The sequence below is a fragment of the Carlito syrichta genome, unplaced genomic scaffold, assembly GCF_000164805.1.
Source record: "Carlito syrichta isolate Samal-C Ts95f unplaced genomic scaffold, Tarsius_syrichta-2.0.1 Scaffold305253, whole genome shotgun sequence".
Classification (NCBI taxonomy): Eukaryota; Metazoa; Chordata; class Mammalia; order Primates; family Tarsiidae; genus Carlito; species Carlito syrichta.
The window spans coordinates 366,944-387,669 of NW_007249349.1; the positions used below are offsets into that span (position 1 = coordinate 366,944).

Consider the following 20,726-nt stretch of genomic DNA (forward strand, 5'->3'; position numbering starts at 1 on the left):
GTCAACAAACAAAGAAAGACCGAGAAACTGTCACAGACCAGGAGAGACTAAAGAGACGTCATGGCTAAAGGTAACTGTGGTGTCCTGGATTGAGTCCTGGAATAGAAAAAGGACATTTTGGAGAAAAACAGGGGAAATCTGAGTCTATAGTTTAGTTACTATTATTGTAACTTAAATTCTTACTTCTCATAAATGTACCATATGTATTTGGGCTGTTAACATTCAAAGAACTGAGTGAAGATGTGCTGTGACTCCGTGCTGTCTTTGAGACTATTCTTTAAACATAAAGTTATTTCAGAATAAAAAGTTAGAAAAAAAATCAGGGGAGTGACATGATTTGTCTCACATTATAGAAGAATCTTGGCAGTTGCACTGGGGTAGAAGACTGGAAGGAGAAAAGACCAGAGCAAGAGGGTTGCTACAAAAGGTCAAGGAGATATAGCGGAGGATTGGGCAGGAGCAGGGGTGGCAGGAATCTGGGGCTGTAGACCTGCTGGAGAGATCTCTAGAAGGAAACCGGATCAGACCCGATGATGGTTTGGATGAGGAAGTGAGGGAGTGGGAAGTCTCAAGATAGCACCCTGTTCTCAACCTCTGGGAATTATATGGGTCATGATGTCACTTACTGAGATGAAGAGACAGAAGGAGGAATAGGTTTCAGGGGACCATCAGCTCAGTTTTAACCTGTTGCATTCAGGGTACATTTGAGAAATCTAAATATTGTGGATCATCAGGTCAGGAGGAAGATCTGGCTGTCAATAATTGTGGAAAGTCACGGGTGTGTAAAGAGTGGTTGAGGCTAAGGAAATTACAAATGGGCCAAGAAGGGCAGACAGAGAAGAGAAGGGACCCAGAACATAAGAATTTAGGAACTAGACCCTGGATGTAGCAAGGATACCCAAGAAATGGTGACAGGGTACTGCTGTCATTAAGAGCTGGGCTGTGGAGACAGGCTGCCAAGACAAGAATACTGGCTTTGCGAATTACTATTGTGGGACATGGGCCAAATTATTTTATTGAATAAGGCTGTTGTCAAGAGTCTATGAGACACAATCTAAAAAGTTATTTTATTAATTGTAATAATACTGGGCTCATAGCACTCAAAGAATCAGAGCTAATCCGAAGCAAAGGAACCCTAGAGAGTGATACCCATCAAGAGAGTGGTCGAGAAGGAGGACGTTCATTTCACACCCACGAAGATGGCTGTTGTCAAAAAAGTGGAAAATAATAAGTGTTGACAAGGATGTAGAGAAATTGAACCTTTGGGCATTGCTGGAAGTACTATAAAATGATATGGCCACTGTGGAAAACAGTTTGATGGTTCCTCAAAAAGTAGCACATAGAATTACCATATGACCCAGAAATTCCACTCCTAGATAGTTATAAAAGAATTGGTAGCAGATGTTCAAACAGATAAGTTGTACACCCATGTTCATAGCAGCATCCTTTTAAGGCTGAACAATATTCCATTGTATGGCTATACCACAGTTTGTTTCTTCATTTATCTATTGATAGACATTTGATTGTTCCCACCGTTTGGCTATTATGAATAGGTTGCCAGGGGCTGGGAGGAGGGGGGAGAGGGAGATTTTGTGTTTAATAAGTTTCTGTTTGGAAAAATGAAAAAGTTCTGGAAATGAATTGTGGTGATGGCTGTACAACATCTGTATGTACTTAATGCCACTGAATTATACACTTGATAATGGTTAAAATGGTAAATGGTATGTTGTGTATATTTTACCATAATATCTCTAAAAAGGCGGGCATGGGTAATACTGCAGAGAAGTACAATAAGTATTAAAAAACATATCTTCTGAATTTTGCAACAGAGAGCCCTTGCAGTAGACAGAGATAGCTCTTGCAAAAGATTGCAGCAACAAGCAATATTTCTATATAACAAACCTGCATGGTAGCTCCCAAATCAAAATAGAAAATAAAAACAAAACAAAAGACACAGTGGATTGAAGAATGATTGGGAAGTGTCTAGACTGGGGACTGGAATACCACTGCCACATCTGGCATGCTGCCTGTTTTAGGAATAAAGTTTTATTGGAACACAGCCATGCCCATTCATGTGTTTGTTGGCTATGGTCACATTTGTGCTACAGTGACAGAGCTGAGTAGCTGCCACAGAGACCATATGGTCTGTAAAACCAAAAATATTTACCATCCAGCCCTTTACAGAAAATTTCCCAGCCCCTGGCTAGACAACACCCCTGGTCTTTCACGAATTTTGGCTTTCTTAAATAATTCCTGTATTTCTGGTGAGGTTACGGAGTAGATGACTGCACCCCTTCATTAATGTAGCAGGACAGACCCAAAGTTGAATAACAATGAACAAGAAGGAGGAAGAGAAGGGAGAAAGAAGAAATTCATTCCTTTATTTATTTAACCAGAGATGTTCTCTGTGCCATACTTTCTTTCTCTTGCAGCTCTGGAAAAAGGGACTGAAAGTCCCTCCCCCTCAAAAATAAAACTCCCCGCTAGTAAACCATCATTCGACTGGTGATAATAAATTTTCAGAGATGGCTGCAAACTGCAGTTCGGTTTAAAGTTTCCTCATTAATGCAGGAAAATGCTCATAACCTGAGGCTTTTCAAGTGTTTATTAATTTACTTTCGTGGACTGAGTGCTGATATTTATTTCAGATCAAAGAGAAAGCCATGTCTTTGGTGCTTGCTGTGTGCCAGGAACTATGCCAAATGTGGAGCCTAGGTGACCTCGCTGAGAGCCATCTTAAGCATTGGATGGCATTTCCCCATTTCACAGGAGGGGCGATGGGTTTGCTGGGGTCCAGAATGAAGTAGACCCGGGGTCTGAATGGATGCCCACCTGACTCCAGTACCCCAGCTGTTCCCACCACACCATCGGTCATCCTGTCCTCTGGGCCACCAAGAGTCAGAGAATGGTGCTTTGTGCCTGTTTTAGGCAGAATCCAATACTTGCTGGGTTTTCAGCTCATTTTAAGCCATGGTTCCTGCCATTTCAGAATAAGGGTTGACCACTTAAGGTGTGTCTCAAGGGGACTGTACCACCCCCGTACTCCCAACCCCCACTTTGATGGTCAGTCTGAGTTTACCCTGAGATGGCTCTAATTTCCTTAACACCATCCTACATTTCAATATACTTTGCCAGCACTCTCTAACACCTGGGATACACTTGTTCCCACCTTACTTCTTAGTTTACAGTATCTGCGAGAATTCCTCGGGCTCTTGGTTAGGCACAGTGACCCAGGGAGGCAGCAAGAGGGGGCTGTAGTGGCTTCCCCAATTCCCAGACATACATGTCTACAATGAGTGCACAGACACACAGCACCTTGTGACTTCTTCCCTCTGAGGTTGCCCTTGATAATGCAGATTTCTACATCCATCAAATCAGATCTAAAAGGAAACTCAGAGATCATCCATGCAACCCTTGATTGTACCAGTGAGAAAATCAAGCACAGCCCAGAGAGGGTTAACAACTTGCCCAGGCACACATAGCTTGTCAGCCCCAGACCCTGGACTAGGCAGGCCCCGGGTCTCCCAGCTCCCAGCCTGGAGCCCATCCTGCTGCAGTTCCCTGCCTGCCGCCTGCCTTGGCTGATGAGGTAGGGGCTGTCCCCCGGCATGTGGAGTGCTTACCTTGGAGCCCTTTCCATGAATGAGACCAGATGCAGAACTCCACATTGATCATTTCTGTCCCTCCCCTTTCTGCTTTCTGTTAAAGGCAGCCCCCCAGCTCCCAGCTGGCTCCTGTCCCCTCCCCCAGCCGGGAGAAGTTATTACATGAAGAGATCAGCTTACCAGTTTTCTTCAGAGCAGAGGCTGAGCTCGGAGCGCCGGGTAGTACAGTGAGGGAGAGCCGGGGAAGCCAGCGCGGTGCCTCGCGGAAGCCCAGGGCTGGAGTCCCCAGACGCAAGTGCATCTGCTAGCTGTTAGCACTTGGCAGCCCCAGCGCTCCTCCAGGGTAGTTCTAACTTTGGTAATAATGTTTGTCAGCTACCTGATATTAACATTGCTCCACGTTCAAACAGCAATGGTAGCAAGACCTGGGGGAGAGGTAAGCCAAATAAAATATCTTGTCAGAAGTTGTATTTTGTCAGCATTATATTTCCTCCTCTATCTACCAAGAAGGATCAGGGACCGGGTTTTTATGGTGTGTGCAAAGGGTAATTCTTTAGACTGCTTTTCTAGGCTTGTCTTGCCTTTTTTATAGGAAGACTTAGTCTTAAAGAATTCTGTGATTTCTAAAAGATTCTGAGCCTGTCTGCACAGCTGCCACACTGGGAAGTTGGCCTGGCCTTGCTGACAGATGCCTGCAGCATGCACGGTTCTCCTGCTGCTGCAGGAAAAAAAAATGTGCATGTCAGGTTTCGGCAGGGACTGTTACCTTTGAGACTTTGTGTCCAATGTTGCAGAATGAACATGTATGCCAGAGGAATTGCTTTCCTTCCCTGTTTTTATGCCACTTCTTCTTGTATGTGTTGTTGTGCTGGGGGAAAAAAAATCTGTACTTAACTTTCTATCATGGGTTTGAAGAGGGACATGGACATATAACAGGGTTAGGAGTGTGCCCGGATCTGCCATAAGAGGGTGGTGTGTTTTAAGCCCATGAGGATGATTGATTCTTATTAGTTCAGTGCATAAGATTGTTGGGTACATTGTTGAACATCATTGATACCGCTCAGTGCCAGCTTTTTTTTTTTTTCTTTTTGAGTTGGAGTCTCACTCAGCCACCCAGACTGGAGTGCAGTGGCTGCTCCCGGCCACAGCAGCCTCGACCTGCTGGGCTCCGGCGATCCTTCCGCCTCAGCCTTCCGAGTAGCCAGAATTACAGGCATGCGCTACCACACCCGGCTGATTTTTTTATTTTTATTGTAGAGATGAGGTCTCGCTGCCCAGGCGGGTCTCGAACCCGCGGGCTCAGGCAATCCACTCACCTCAGCCTCCCAAAGGCACAGGATTACAGGCTGAGCCGAGCCCGGCAGTGCCAGCTTTTGATACAGGCAAAGGAAACTGGTAGGGATGATCACTTAAGCCAGAGAGAGGGAGAACCCTGGTGTGCCTATGCTCCCCTGCCAGTGAGCCCACATTTCCCTCATCCACTCCTTTTACTCCTTACCCTAATGCCTGAGCGAGGACAGGACAGCCTCTCTCCTGTATTCATCTTCCTCTTTGAAAAGCCAAGTGAAAAATGTATCTCCTCCAAAGGCCACGAGGCCACTTCACAGCTTTGCCTTTTGTTAGCCTTGTCAAGGGCCAAGCAGGCTCTGAAAGCCCGATGTGATGACTTTCCCCTTCCTAAGAAGAGCCAACATGAGAGTGCATCCACGCCCGCAGCCCTGAGGCTATTGCGGCTTCAGCAGGCTTGTTGCTCTATTCCAAACAGTCCTGCAGCTCCTATGCAGGCAGCAACGGGTCACTGGCTATAGGCTTTTTGCCTCTTAGTGCCCGTGTCCTCTGCTCTGTCGATGTTTTCTGGGCCTGTGGGGGGATTGGGCTCTTGAATGGGAGCAGGAGGAACTGGGTGGGTGAGTGATGCTGGAAGCTGAAAGCAGACCATTGCCCTCTAGTTGTGGTTGAAGTTCTCAACTTGCCTGTTGATTTTTTATGGTGTAGAGTAAATGACAAATGGGCCGGCCTCACTCTGCCTGGAGTGCTGGAGCAGGCAAGAGGAAAGCTCATATGGAAAATATTTCTATCACCGCTGCGTGCACATATGGTCTGGGGAGACCCCCGTACCGAGCAATCACAGTGCCACAGCCGCCCCTCCGTGGCGTGCCAATTACTCTTAATAACAGCAAGGCCAAGGATGGGCTTCGGGTACCTGCCTGCAGCTGGCTCACGGTGAAGGCCACTCTGGAATGTGTGTTCCCTGAGTCTGGTGTCAGGCGTGGAGAGGCAGATGGCTCTGCTTCACCTGACAATTGGCAAAGCAGTTGAAGAGTGGGCCTTGCCCGAATCTCGAGCCTGTTCCGACAGTGCTCACCATGGGGAGAGGAAGGCAGAGCTTTTGTCTTTTGGGTTCAAGTGTGTGTGCTCAATGTGAATAGCCCGAAACCCCGATGGGAGATGGTGATATGCCTGCCTTCTGCCCCATTGTCCCACTCTGTGTGCTAAAGGTTCGCCTGGACCTTAACTTCTTTTCTTTCTCGCTTTCCTTCTTGCCCCCAAGGTGTGTATGTGTGTGTGTGTGTGTGTGTGTGTGTACCATTGGCTCCATAACTCCAAGGTGTGTGTGTGTGTGTGTGTGTGTGTGTGTGTGTGTGTGTGTGTGTGTGTACCATTGGCTCCATAAATCCCAGACTGCTAGGAAATTGTACAATTAGGAGTCCTTTCCCCTCGGTGGAAATGAAATGATGAGGAAGGAATGTGAGTGTGAGTGGGCTCCCTCCCTCCTTAAAAAGAATGCAGTTTATATACAGCTTTGAAGAATGCGGCATTTATTTATAAGAGCCTCTTTTTTATTGTCGTGTTACTTACACAACTTACCCATAAACATGTGGCGTCTAAGTCACCAAGATTTTCTTTTTCTCTGCCAGCCGGTTTTCTTGCAGGTTTTAATTATCTTCCCCCGGGACGTTTCTAAAAACATGTGAGTCAAAGGAATGAAGGGGGAGACAGCATCATACACCCAGGGGTGCCTGGTGGACTGTGTTCTCAGTGTGGGGCTGGAAGCCAAGCAGCAAACCCTGGGTAGCAGTTTACAGAGTCTGTTTTTTAGGGTGTGAGGCCCTCCCAGATAAGTGGGGGCTGGCAGGTGGTGGAAGGAGGGGTGTGATTCAAAGCACATCATGTGTGACTTTCCATGGCTGGCACTGTCAGCACTGGTGACTTTTGTCCAGGGACAGAACAACCCATGTGGTGTCAGTGCATGAGTTTGAGGACAGACACAGAGAAATCTTCCTTCTTTCATTTTCTGATTGCCAGGACATTAGACTAGGAACACTGATGTCACTAGAATGTGTTTGCCCTTGTCAAGGTTAGGGTGGCAACTGTACACTTGGGCAGATTGGGTGCAGTCCCTAAGACCATGAAGGACTTGTCAAAGTCAGGCAGGACATTTGGTGTATTTGTCAGCTTGGGGAGTGTGCAGGACTCAGGTTCTTTGCAGGATGCAGCAGAATGGTGGGGGAGGATGGCGGGATGTCAAGGGAAGATCGTATTTTCTTTCCTGAACTTCGACTTCCCTTCATGGATAAGAACAATGAGACACTATTATATGTAGGGAGGGTGAGGAAGGAGAGACAACTAGAACTCCATGAGGTCCCATGTTTGTGGGGAGATAAATTCATAGAAGTGTGCCAAAAAGATGTGTATTGTAATTTTGATGGAGTCATATGACAAGACCTGTCAGAATTAAAAATAAATATTTTGATACAGACATGGTGGCACGTGCCTATAGTCCCAACTATTCCAGAGGCCAAGGGAGGAGGATCCCTTGAATCCAGGAATTGGGGTCCAACCTAGGCAACTTAGCAAGACCTGAATGAATGAATGAATGATAACTTGACTGCTGATAGGTACAGGGTTTCTTTTCGTGGTGATGAAAATGTCTTGGGATTAGATAGTTACAGCTTCACAATTTTGTGACTATGCAAAGAGTCATTGAATTGTATTCTTTAAAAGAGCAAATCTTATGATATGTAAATTATATCTCTGGTTTTTTACTTTAAAATTAAATAATATTGCTGGCTCAGCTTTTCCATTTCTAAGGCTTTCTCATATAGATCTGCTCTGAGTGTGTAAAATGTCCTATGAGTCACTTGTCATAATGAGGCTGTGTCCAACCCCATGTCCTCATGATTAGGGACACTATGCAGGTGTTCAGAAAGAACAAGGTGGCTCTCTGAGCTATGAAGTGACCACCAGGATATTCTGTTAGGTGAGGAAAGCAAGCTGCAGAACAGCATGTACAAAATGCTACCATCATGAAAGTGTGTGAACATATGTGTCCATCTTCTCTGGGGACATAAAAGATGAGGGGAATCAGGGTATCTGGGGAGCAGGGGAAGAGAGAGTTACATTTCACAATACATTTTTAGTACCTTTTGAACTGCACAGTAAACTTACCTCATCCAGTAAAAAATAATAATAAAACAAGTGATGTAGTAATAAGTCACTTTGTAATAAGTGAAACCAGTGATATAATGGATAACACCCAACAGTAGTCCATGCATAGCATGTGCTTAGGTCATTCATTGTGCATGAGTTAAAGTCGTAATAATAAATGTGACTCAGTGAAGTGATTCCTTAAGGGCTAAAATGATGTTCTTGATTCATTCACTTATTTATCACCTACTTATGGCCCTCCTGTTTTGTTCATTTTAAAAATGAGGATAGTATCAGAAAATTAGCTAGGCATGGTGGTACATACCCATAGTCCCAGCTACTTGGGATACTGAGGCGGGAGGATCACGTGAGCCCAGGAGGTCGAGGTTGCTGTGATGAACTGTGATCATGTCGCTGCACTCCAGTCTGGGCGACGGTGTGAGACCCTGACTCAACAAAACAAAACAAATAAAATGAGGATGATAATAGTAGCTACTTTAAGGTCTGGTTGGAAGGATTACATGTAGTAATACGTGTAAACTCTTAGTGTGCTATGCCAAGCACATAGTTAACAGCAGTTATTGACTCTTACTATAACCACCATTGCAAATGCCACCAGGGTGTGTCAACCCTGTGCTGAAAAAGAAGGATGAAGAGATGAGATCTTTGTCTTGAATGTGCTTATACACTAGAAGAGACACAGAATGCTAACAGTGAATGATCATGCAATAAGAAACTGTCTTTTTAATTGCAAGAACAGAGGCAGGGGGCAATGGAAAGTAGTCTAAGAGAGTGAAGCAAGATTCCATAGGCGAGATCACATTTGAACTGCAACTTGAAGGATTGTGTGTTCGGTGTCTGCAAGACAGCCCCTAGGTTCAGTGATCTGCAGGGACTAGGTGATTCAGCATATATGGGCACCCACAGCTACAATTTAGTCTGGTGAAAGGATATGGAGCAGAATCAACAAAGGGCAAATATTCATGGGGTAAAGTCTGGGGGAAACCAGACAGAAGCCCCAAGGCTCTTCTCCCAGGTGAAGTACATAGGATGCGCGAAATTCCCTTGCAATGAGTAGTGATGACATTTGTGAAATGTTGCCAACCAGGGAGCCTGGGGTCTTCATTGGGGCTGACCACCCTCTGCCTGCAGGCATCAAAATATTCCAGACTCCCAGAAGGAAAGCAGGTGACCAGCATAAACCATAGCACCTGTACAGTATAGGCCCTGCGAACCGCCCTTCTTGGTTCTGGGAACAATGGGAGCCTTCCCCACCTTTGAGTTACCAGATGCCAACCAAGGGCCAACCTTGTCCTCAAATCTTTTAAAGGAGAACGGTCAAGTCTGGTATGTTAACTCTTCTCTAATGGATGGGCAAGCATTTTAAGTGGAAAAAGAGGGAGGGTGGACATTCCAGGCAGAGGGAAAACATTTACAGAGTGCCAGAAATAAGAAAGGACACGGCATGTTCTGGAAACAATGCATAGTCCAGATTATAGAAGTGTACATGGTGAGAGACTGTGGCAGGAGATGTGTCAGTCAGCTGGATGCTGAGAGTTGGAGTTTTTCTCTGTACTTTTGAAAGTTCCAGAAATTCCAGATCTACCTATGATCTTTTTCTGACATATCATTAGGTCAGCTTCGCAGGACATTTTCTTGTTCAGAGATTATTGAACTCATTCCCTAAGGAGTAAATCAAATTAAATAACAAATGTAGAATTGCTTTGTAAGCAGTGACAGCCTTTATAAAAAGCTAGTTATCATTGTGAGTCCCTAGAGTGTTTTTCTTGTCAAACAGAAATGAAGGGTCAGTGGTGACCTTAATGATTGATTCTTGGTACATGGTTTTCAGTGGATTCACCTTTCTTTCTCTTTCTGACGTCCAAAATAGAAAACCAACTAAGTGGAAATCACTTGATAATCCAAGACCCACGTCTGAGCCTTGCCTACTTCTAGCCATATAACTTTTGACATTTAAATTTTTTTTTTTTAAGTTGGAGTCTCACTGTTGCCCAGGCTAGAGTGCAGTGGCACACTCACGGCCACCACAGCCTCAACCTGCTGGGTTCAGGTTATCTTTCTGCCTCAGCCTTCCAAGTAGCTGAAACTACAAGTATGTGCCATCACACCAGCTAATTTTTTGATTTATTGTAGAGATGAGGTCTCACCAAGTTCCCCAGGCTGGTCTCAAACCCCTGGGCTCAGGAAATCCTCTTGCCTCTACCTCCCAAAATGCTGGGATTACAAGTGTGAACCACCATGCATAACCTAAAATTATTTTTAAATATGAAAGCTGTTGTAAAAACAAATTCAAACAAAATACAGAGAATAAAAGTTAAAGTTTTCCCTTTACCCTCCTCCCACTACTACCTTCCTCTCCCTACCATGAAACCTTGTTGATAATTTGGCATCCATCTTTCTAGAGTCATTCCTGTATATTCATAAACATGAGGGTGTATCTGCATGTGTATGTCTTATAATTTGCAAATAATGGTGGAATTTTTTCCTATTTTCTGACAGGGTCCCTTGTTTCTACCTCTTGTCTTATTGTCATTGTCCAGATTTCCAGAATACAGTGTTGAATCAGAGCAATAAGCATTCTTGTCTTATTCCAGACTTTAATGGGAATATTTCTAATATTTCATCATTAAGCATAGTACCTGTCAGGTTTTAAGTAGATGATTTTATCCAGTTATAAGTTCCTCTCTATGTTTTGTATCAGAAGTGGTTGTTGAATTTTTTCAAACATTGTTTGCCTTCATCCAAATACCCATGTGAGTTTTCTCCTTTAATCTACTTAAGTAGCAAATTAGAATATGGATTTTTAAAATATTGGGCTATCTTTGCATTTTTGAAATCAGCTATCTTAATTGTGGTGACTTAGTCATTTAATTTGCTACTGATTTTGATTTGTACATTCTAAACTTTTTTTTTTTCTTTTTAAATAAGTGTTATTGGCACTTGGTAATTTTTTATTGTGCTGGACCAGGGTTTTCACAGTTTGGTAAAATCAGTTCAAAAGTCCTTTTTGAATGCTCTGGAACAGTTTGAACAACAAAGGAATTAGCTTTGTCTTAAAGATTTATTGAACCCTAGTAAAAACATGGAACCAACCATGCTGCCCATCAAAACTGGACTAGATAAAAAAATTGTGGTACATATACACAATGGAATATTATGCAGCCATAAAGAAGGACAAACATATGGACTTCACAGCAACTTGGATGGATTTAGAGTCTATCATACTCAGTGATCTATCACAGAAACAAAAAACAGTACCACATGTTCTCACTCATAAGCAGACCCTGAACAATTACCATAATACCTTAAGAAAGGAATTGGCAGTAGCAGGATACTACCGGGGTGGGGGTGACAGGGCGGACACAGCATTAGTAAGAAGATTACCTGATCTCAAACCAGGCAAAATGGGTACCAAAGGGAGAACCAAACTTTAGCTGTATGTTGACAACTTATATACCTAATCCTGAATTGTACCCCACATCTTTAAAATTAAAAAAAAAATTTTTTTAATTAAACAAAAATTTTTTAAAAATTTTTAATTAAAAAAAGATTTGTTGAACTCAATCATAAAACTATCCAGCCCTCTGGTGGAGGGGTGGTCTTTTAGTGCCTTCTTTTTCCTGCTTCTTTTCTTCCTTCCTTCCTTTCTTTCTTTCTTGAGTTGGAGTCTCACTCTGTCACCCAGACTGGAATGCAGTGGCACACTCACAGCCACCCCAGCATTTGCCTGCTGGGCTCCAGCGATCCTTCCACCTCAGCCTTCCAAGTAGCCGGAACTACAGGTGCATGCTACCATGCCTGGCTAATTTTTTATTTATTGTTGAGACAAGGTCCCGCCAAGTTGCCTGGGCTGGTCTCGAACCTGTGGGCTCAGGGAGTCTACTTGCCTTGGCCTCCCAAAGTGCTGGGATTACAGGCTGAGCCACTGAGCCCAGCCCTTTTTTTTTTTTTAAAGTGCAATACTACTGTATACAGGAGAATATATGTAATATGTATGCAAGCTCTGAAGCAGAATATAAAACAAATACCTATTAACCTTCCACCCAACTAAAGCCATCAAACATTCCCAGGGTTACTCTCTACTTACATCTTCCTTTACTTTTCTCCTTCAGGAACAACCATCATCCTAAATTTTATCATTTTCATTTCATTACTTTTCTTTATAATATAATCAAACATTGTTTGGTTTTGAATTGTATAGACATGGTATCTTGATTTTTTTTTAATTCAACATGGTAATACATCTAGTAGTGGTTTATTCACTTTCACTGATATTTAGTATTCCACTATGTGACTATATCTTCTTTTTCCTTGTTGATAGATATCTGGATTCTTTCCTGGTCTTTTTCCTATCATAAACAAGGCTGCTATGAATATTTTGGAACATGTCTCCTCACATATGTGTACAAAGATTCCTTTAATGTGTATACCTAGGAGCAGCATTACTGAGTCATAGAGAATGTGTTTGTTTAACTCCACAAAATAATGTCAAACTGATTTCCACAGCAGTTGTGTCCACTTTCATTTCCCCTAGCAGAGTGTAAAAGTCCTCAATGAGTCGTGTCCCTTCTAATATTTGGCATTATGAGACAGATTTTTATTGCTATTCGGTATAAAATGGTGTTCGCATGTGTTAATTGACATTTCTCTGATCATTAGCTATTGCTATAGTAAATTTGTATTTTATTTTTATTTGTTTGTTTATTTGTTTGTTGAGTCAAGATCTCACTCTGTTGCCTAGGTGGGAGTACAGTGGTAAGATCATAGCTCAGTGTAGCTTCAAACTCCTGGGTTCAAGTGATCCTCCTACATCAACTTCCTGAGTAACTGGTACTACAGGTATGTGCCACCACACTCAGCTAATTTTTAAATTTTTTTTTTAGAGATGTGGTCTCACTATGTTGCCAAAGCTGGTCTCAAACTCCTTGGGGTCAAGCAATCCTTCCACCTCAGCCTCCCAAAGTGTTGGGATTACAGGCATGAGAGCCATTGTATACAGACCATTCATGTTTCTTCTTCCACTAAATGTCTGTTCGTGTTTATTTTCTGGTTTTAAATTTGGTTCTTTGCTTTTTTAGTACTGATTTAGGCATTCTTTTCATATTTTGAAAATAAATCCTTTGCTTGTTATTCTATGTAATATTTTCTCCAGTTTGTGACTTATATTTAAAATTTTTTAGTGTTTTTTGCTACACAGAACTCCTCAGTTTTAGTGTATTTGCATTTGTCAGCTTTATTTATATTAGCACTCTGTAGTTCTTATTTAAGAAATTATTGATCTCAAGGTTATAGAGATATTTTCCTATATTGTTTTCTAAAATTATTGAAGTTTTGCATTTCACATTTAGGTTTTTAATAAACTTACCGCTGACTTTCCTACATAGTGGAAATAAGGAGTCTAATCTCATTTTTTTCTTCCTTCTAATTTTTTTTCCATATTGGCAATCAATTGCTGCAGGACAACTTGTTGAATGGTTCTTTTCATCCAGTAAATTTACAGTGCCTTTTCTGTTCAATATCAAACTCCCATACATATTTTTGTCTGTTCAATATCAAACTCCCATACATATTTTCAATATCAAACTCCCATACAGTTATTTTTGTCTGCCTCTGTATTTGCGCCATTGGTTATTTGTCTGTCTCTGCACAAGTAACACACTGTCTTAATTACTGCAGCTCTATCATAAATCTCAATCTATGTAGGGTAAGACTTTTCACCTCATTCTTTGGGAGTGTTAGCTATTCTTAAACATTCGTTCTTTCTTATGAAACTTGAATTGATCTTATTAACTTCCCTTGAAAAATCTTTTAAGTGTTATCATAATTGTATTAAATAGCAATATGAGAACACTAATACAATTCTAATATTGAGCCATTGTATCCATGCATGTAGTATAAGCTTTACATTTATTTAGGTCTTCTTGAAGTTTTTCAATAAAGTTTTATGATTTTCTACATACAGTTGTCTTATACATCTTCAATTTAGATATAATCCTAGCTGCCTTGTTATATTTTTATCATAAATTATGTATATATTTTTACAATTGATTTTTTTCTATTTGTGACTAATGCTTAGAAAAGCAAATGATCTTATATCAAAACAACTTATTAAATTTTTTTTATTAATTTAAATCAATTTTATGTAGAAGTTTTTGTGATTTCTAAGTACATAATCATGTTAGCTGTTAATGATGGCCATTTTGGTTTTTTACTTTTCCAGTTCTTATATGTTTTATTTCTTTTTTAATGGCCTTTTGTTTTCCTTTTCCAATTCTTATAACTTTTATTTCTTAACCTTTGCACAGGCTAGAACCCCAATAAAATGTTGAATACAGGCAGGGTTATTATGTTCCTGATAAAAGAGAATGTTTCTAATGTTTTGCCATTAAAAATAAAGTTTGCTATAAGTTTTTGGTTGTACATTTTATCAGTTTGATTAATTCTCTTCTATTTCTAGTCTACTAAGAGATTTTTTTTTAAAGTATGACTAGTTTAATTTTATCTTATATGTTTTCACTGCCTATTGAGATGATCATTTGGTTTTCTTCCTTTAATCTGTCAGTGTGATAAATTACAGACATTTATTCATTTTATTTTATTTTATTGTAGAGACAAGTTTTCACCAAGTTACCTGGGCTGGTCTCAAACCCAGAGTCTCAAGCAATCCATTCACCTCGGCCTCCCGAAGTGCTGGGATTACAGGCTGAGCTACCTACAGAGATATATTTTATAACATTAAACCATCCTTGCTTTCCATGGATAAATCCAACTTAGTTCTGATGAATTTCTATTTTTATTAAATTAATTTTACAAATATGGCTATTATTTATTTATTTATTTATTTATTTTTGAGTAGGCTCTTACTCTGTTGCCCAGGCTGGAGTGCAGTGGCACTATCATGGCTCACCAGAGCCTCAGGTGATCCTTTGCACACCGTCACATCCAGTTAATTTTGTTTGTTTTTTGTAGAAATGAGGTCTTGCTATGTTGCCTAGGCTGGTCTCAAACTCCTGGGCTCAAGCAATCTTCCCATCTTGACCTTCCAGAATGCTTGGATTGTAGACATCATGTTTTTTTAAAAAAATCTATATTCAAGAGTTGTCTATAAATTTTTCTTGTTTCCTTGTAAGGATATGCCACTTATAATGAATTTATGCATTTTATAAATTCATTTCAGAAATATTACCTTATTTTCTAATTCCTAAAAGATTTTATATAAAATTATTATAATCTATTCCTAGAAAGTCACCTAAATAATTGGCTAGGCCATGTGTGTTTTTTTCCCCTGTGGGGAAATTTTGAACCACTGATTGTATTTACTTAATGGTTATAGGAAAATTAAGACTTTCTATTTATTCCTGGAAGATGTTTGAAAGTTAAATATGTCTAGGAATTGGTTCATTTCATTTAAGTTTTCCAGCTCATTAACATAAATATGTTCATTATATTCTCTAATTATCTGCAGCATCTGGAGACCTCCAGATGCTATAAGCCTTTTTTCTTTCCTAACATTCTTCATTTGTGCCTTCTATTGTATAACTCATTCTTTCCAGAATTCTGTTAATTTTATTAGTCTCCATGAAAAATCAACTTCTGGCTTTGTTAATCCTCTGTATTGAGGCTTTCTTTTCTATTCCATTCAGTTCTGCTCTTGTTTTTCCTTCCACTTTTTTGGGGGTTATTCATTTAGTCATTTTTTTTCTTTAACTTAATTAACTTTTAAAATGTATGTGAAGTTCGTTATTTTTTGCCATTAACTTTTATAGTATAAGTATTAAAGATGGTAAATTTTTCTTGTAGTATCACTTTTGTTACACCTGTTACATTTTGACATATAGCATTTTATTATAATTCCATTGAAGTACTTTTTAAAATTGTCATTATGTGTTGTCTCTGACCCATACATTATTTAATTTTATTTTTAAAAGTAGGGAGGGTTTTGGTATCTTTTTAATAATCTCAAGTTAATTTCTCACTTGATTATATTGTGGTTAGAGAAAATGGTACCTGTGATGCTGATTTTTTAAGATTTATTGAGACTTTGCTTTATGATTTAGTATGTGAACAATCTTCAACATTCCAAGCGTGCTTGAGAAAAATGTCTATTTTGATGAATATACTTGTTAATTGAGTACGGGGTGCAAGGACTTTCTATATCTATTAAATCAAGGTTGTAGATGAAGTGGTTCAAGTCTTCCATATCTTTACTAACATTTGTCTGCTTCATCTACCGATAGTTGTTGAAATTTCCCAGCTGCTTTTTTGGCCTGTGGAGCGGGTGGGGCATGCTGACCTCACCGTTCCTCTGGCAGTCTTGACCTTGATGTTCGTGAATACACTTACTCCATGGCCCCTCCTGCTTCCTGTTCATTGTACCTGTGGTTTCTGAATTTAGAATTTTTTCATCTCTGCAATAGTCTGTTTTGGTGGTTTCTTCTGCTGTGGTTTCCTGCCAACATAAACTTTCTAATATCCAGAAATTCATCAGAATTTTTTATCTGCTGATCACATCCTTTCTTGTTTCATAATTGTTGTTATAACATGTGTATCTTTTCTGCTATTTGAATGGAATTTTGGAAAAGAAAGAGAAAAACAAATACCTTTGCTCAGCCAGCCATCTTGACCCTTTGTAAGACACATTTTTTCCTTCTTTTCCTCCTGTTTCCTCCCTCTCAATAAATGTTTTTTGAACAGGTAATTTTCCTAGATTTCTGTGTCCCTCTCTGGCAAATAGGGATAATAATAATATTCATCTCAATGACATAGGAGCATTAATAAGATAATGTCCATGAAGGTGCTTGGCAAACTATAAAAGATCTACTCAAATGCAAAGGATGACCTTTGATAACTTTCTTTAACTTTCCTTTTGTGTAGCTAATTTTATAAAGCAGCTCAGCTACATTAGAGAAAAGTGATTAATTGTGGTTGGCATAATGTGAGAGACTCAAACAAAATTTTATTTGTAGTTTTTGAGAAAATTACTTGCCAAGAAACTATGGAGTGCCTTAATAGAAAGCCAAATATTTTATAAATGGAAATGTTATATAGTCTACAAACCAAAGCTACAGTGGGTGTCTTTTTTCCCTTTCCTATTTTTCTTATACAGTGTTGTTGGCATGCATACTTAATTAGGCATTTCTTCTTTAAAAATGCAATTTTTTTGCTTTAAAAAAAACCTGATTTGCTGATTCAACATAGTCAGTAAATTTATTTACTTTAGCTTAGAAAGTTAATATGAACCTACAGAAAGAACGCTGAAGTTTCAACCCAGGCATTTTTAAGGAACAAAATGAGTCATTGAAGTAAAAGACAGAGTGGCTTATATTAGAATTTATTAAAATCTGCCTATCTACCCTTTTTTCCATATTTTTACATCACACCAAGGCAAAATAAGCAACTCAAAATTACATTCAGCAACTATGTATCTTGTGCTAATTTGTGTGTAGGTTTTATGCTCGGTACTATGGAATTCATAATGAGGTTAGACCATCTGTCCTCTAAAGCCAGGCACCAACAAGTAGATTAGTTAGGGCTAAGATGTGAATTGCTCTAATAAACATTTCGCACCCTTTTATGAACTCAGGAACATCCCTGTGGAGAAGGAAGCATTTGAGATGGGTTTGAAAAATGTTTCCAAGGTCCATTAACAGGTACTAGAGAGAAGTCCAAATCTCAGAAACAATATGATTAATGAAAGTGTCAAACTGAGAAAAGTAAAGGCATATGGTATTCAGATAATGGCAAACAATTCTTTTGGATAAAACATCAAATCCACATCGTGGAAGATAATGCACTCAGGATGGTCCAGGAACATGTTGTACACAATACAATTTTAATCTGAAAAAAAAAAGAACGGAGGCTTTCTTTGTGGCCAAATATACCAGTTTGTGTAAATGTCCCAGGGAAACTTGTAACGATGTCCTTTCCATTTGTATTATAAGCATAGACGTATATAATATGTGCACACTCTTCCATGCAATTATAACATTCCTTTCTTCTGTGAAGGTATGTTCTTATATTTCTTAGTTTCTATTAAGAAATTAAAATGATATTTAATTAAATGATATTTAAAGCATGTTCCAACTTTAAAATTCTCTAAATCTAAGAATTAGCTCTGCTAGCAACCAATTGGTACCTCTAAGCTGCCAGTGCATATTGTAAACCCATGTATTGTGTTCATATCTTTCATAGAGTGGGAGAAAACTCATGGGCTTTGAGACACACAGGCCTGAGCTTAACTGTGGCCCTCCTCGTTCTTTCTTAAACAGGCTAAGTTCCCTAATGACCATTCTCTTTATATTTAAAATGGGAGGATAATGTCACTATTTTAGAGTTTTAGTGAAGGTTAAGGAGATGATTTCCATAAAGTGTTTGTGTGAACAGATGCTCAATGGATGTCAGCTATTGTTATTATTGTTATTATTATTACTTATTTATTTATTTATTTTTTGAGTTGGAGTCTCACTCTATCGCCCAGACTGGAGTGCAGTGGCCGCTCCCGGCCACTGCAGCTTTGACCTGCTGGGCTCCAGCGATCCTTCCACCTCAGCCTTCCAAGTAGCTGGAACTACAGGTGCGCGCTACCATGCCTGGCTAATTTTTTTTGATTTATTGTAGAGATGAGGTCTCGCTGCCCAGGTAATCCACTCACCTCAGTCTCCCAAAGGCACAGGATTACAGCCTGAGCCACTGAACCCGGCATATTATTTTTTAATGATCTCTCTAGCCTATTGGAGGAGGATTCTTTAGTTAGGCTAAGGAATTGTTTAAAGCTGTGAGGGAACATCTGTCAAATTTAAAGCAGAACATAAAGTCAGAGAAATGAGAGGGAATGGGCATAGAGCTGGGGGTGAGGGAAGCATCCCTGAGAATAAGAAGAAACAGGGATTCTAGGGGGAGCTTACAGTCAGGAATCCAAAATGTGGCTTCTCATTCCTTAACCAAATCTGATGGAGGCTCTGAAGGGAGAGCAAGAAGAAAATAACTAGGATGCTTTAAAATGGGAAGACAAGGGTGAGTAATTAAGGAAGGAGGAAGATCAAAGACAGGATTCCAGGCTGAGTGCAGTGGCTCATACCTGTAATCCCAGCACTTAGGGAGGCCCAGGCAGGAAGAGCTTGAGCTCAGGAGTTTGAGATCAGCCTGGGCAACATAGTAAGACCTCATCTCTATAAAAATATCAAAGAAATTAGCCACGCATGGTGGTGCATGTTGGCAGTTCCAGGTACTTGGGAGGATGAGGCAGGAAGATTCTTGAGCAGGAGGTTGAGGCTGCAGTGAGCCATGGTTGTGCCACTGCACTCCAGCCTGGGCAACAGAGTGAGACCCTTGATTTTAAAAAAAAAGTTGGTCATAACTTCCCAAAAAAGTTGGTGAAGGAGGGGTTGAGAGCTGCTTAAGACAGTCTCAACAAAAGGGTAGACCCAGGGCTCAGATTTTTAAAAATTTTTAAAGTAAAAAAAATTTTTTTTAAATCTCTTTTTCACTAGAACCAAGAAGTGATGTTAAATACCAAATTCCAATCTCTTGCATCATTCACTCTTGAGAAAGAACCTTACAGAGAATCTAGTCCAAACCACTAATTTTACATATGAGGAAAATGAATTTTTTGGAGGTTATATGGCATGCCCCAGACCACACAGTTGCTCATCCCAGAGCTGGAGGGTGAATGATCTAGAAGCCACATCATCTTGACATGTCTGGTTATGGCATCTGAGACCTTTGGACAAGTGAAGACTTGGAGGGTACTTGGAAGAGAGTCTCTGTGGCTTTAAATCAGATGCATGAAATGTGTTCACAGCTATCTGTAAGAGACCACAGCTGCAAATAGTTTGCTCCCCAAGAATACTTGCACTGTAGTGATGATGAGATTTGTGCATCCACCATCTGAGTCTGTCAGAAGGTGGTGAGGAGGCAGGGGACAGGGTGGAACCATGTCACTAATCAACGTATTGTTCGTGGAGAGCCTACTATGTGCCAGGCATGATTCTTGTCATATACCAATGAGCCAAACAGACAAAGATACAAACCTCACCTGCCTCTAGAAAAGTAGCAGAAAAGCAGAAGCCTGAGAACTGTTAGGGCCTTGATGTGATGTTGTATCTGCTTCATCATGGCTCCTGCCCCGTCCAGGTCTCACCTCTTCCAGAGCACCTGAGCACACCATCACTAGCCTGGGAATGCCCTCTGCTTTGGTATATTCCATCACATCAGTCCTCAGTTGTCCTCTTAGAGGTTTCCCCCATGAATATCTGGTCTCCCAGTGAGCCTGTGAGCACCCAAGACTGGGCAACCATCTCCTGTATCTCCCATCACCTGATGGCACAGAGCACTGAACACATGAGGCTTGTATGCAGACACCATCAGTGAACCTTCATGTCAGATTGGAGCAGGAGAGCTGTGTCATGACTGATGAGGACAACTCATCAGAGGCCAGAGGCATGGCAGCGTCTTGCTGGGGCACTACTAGCCAGACCACTCCAGGAGCCTTCAATGGGAGCCTCAGGTAGTCAAGACTCCTTCAGTACCCTGGAGGCAGTTCATTTGGAACTGGTCTTTTAAATGCTCTGGAAAACCCATCCAGAGGCAATTAAAATCCCAAATGCCACTGAAAACATCTAAGAACTGAGTGTAAGCACTTTGGGATTGTCAGATGAAGGCGGCCTCTAATTA

General features: G+C 40.6%; 1 protein-coding gene across 1 annotated transcript in view; it reads left to right on the forward strand.

Moving 5' to 3' along the window:
- The first annotated feature begins 3,762 nt into the window (after window positions 1-3,762).
- Window positions 3,763-20,726, forward strand: part of THSD4 (thrombospondin type 1 domain containing 4) — a 215,628-nt gene continuing 198,664 nt past the window's right edge. The window contains exon 1 of the mRNA XM_008061449.1: window positions 3,763-4,041. Within this exon, the coding sequence (XP_008059640.1) occupies window positions 3,970-4,041 (72 nt within the window). The 5' untranslated portion in view covers window positions 3,763-3,969. The remainder of the gene's footprint in view (window positions 4,042-20,726) is intronic.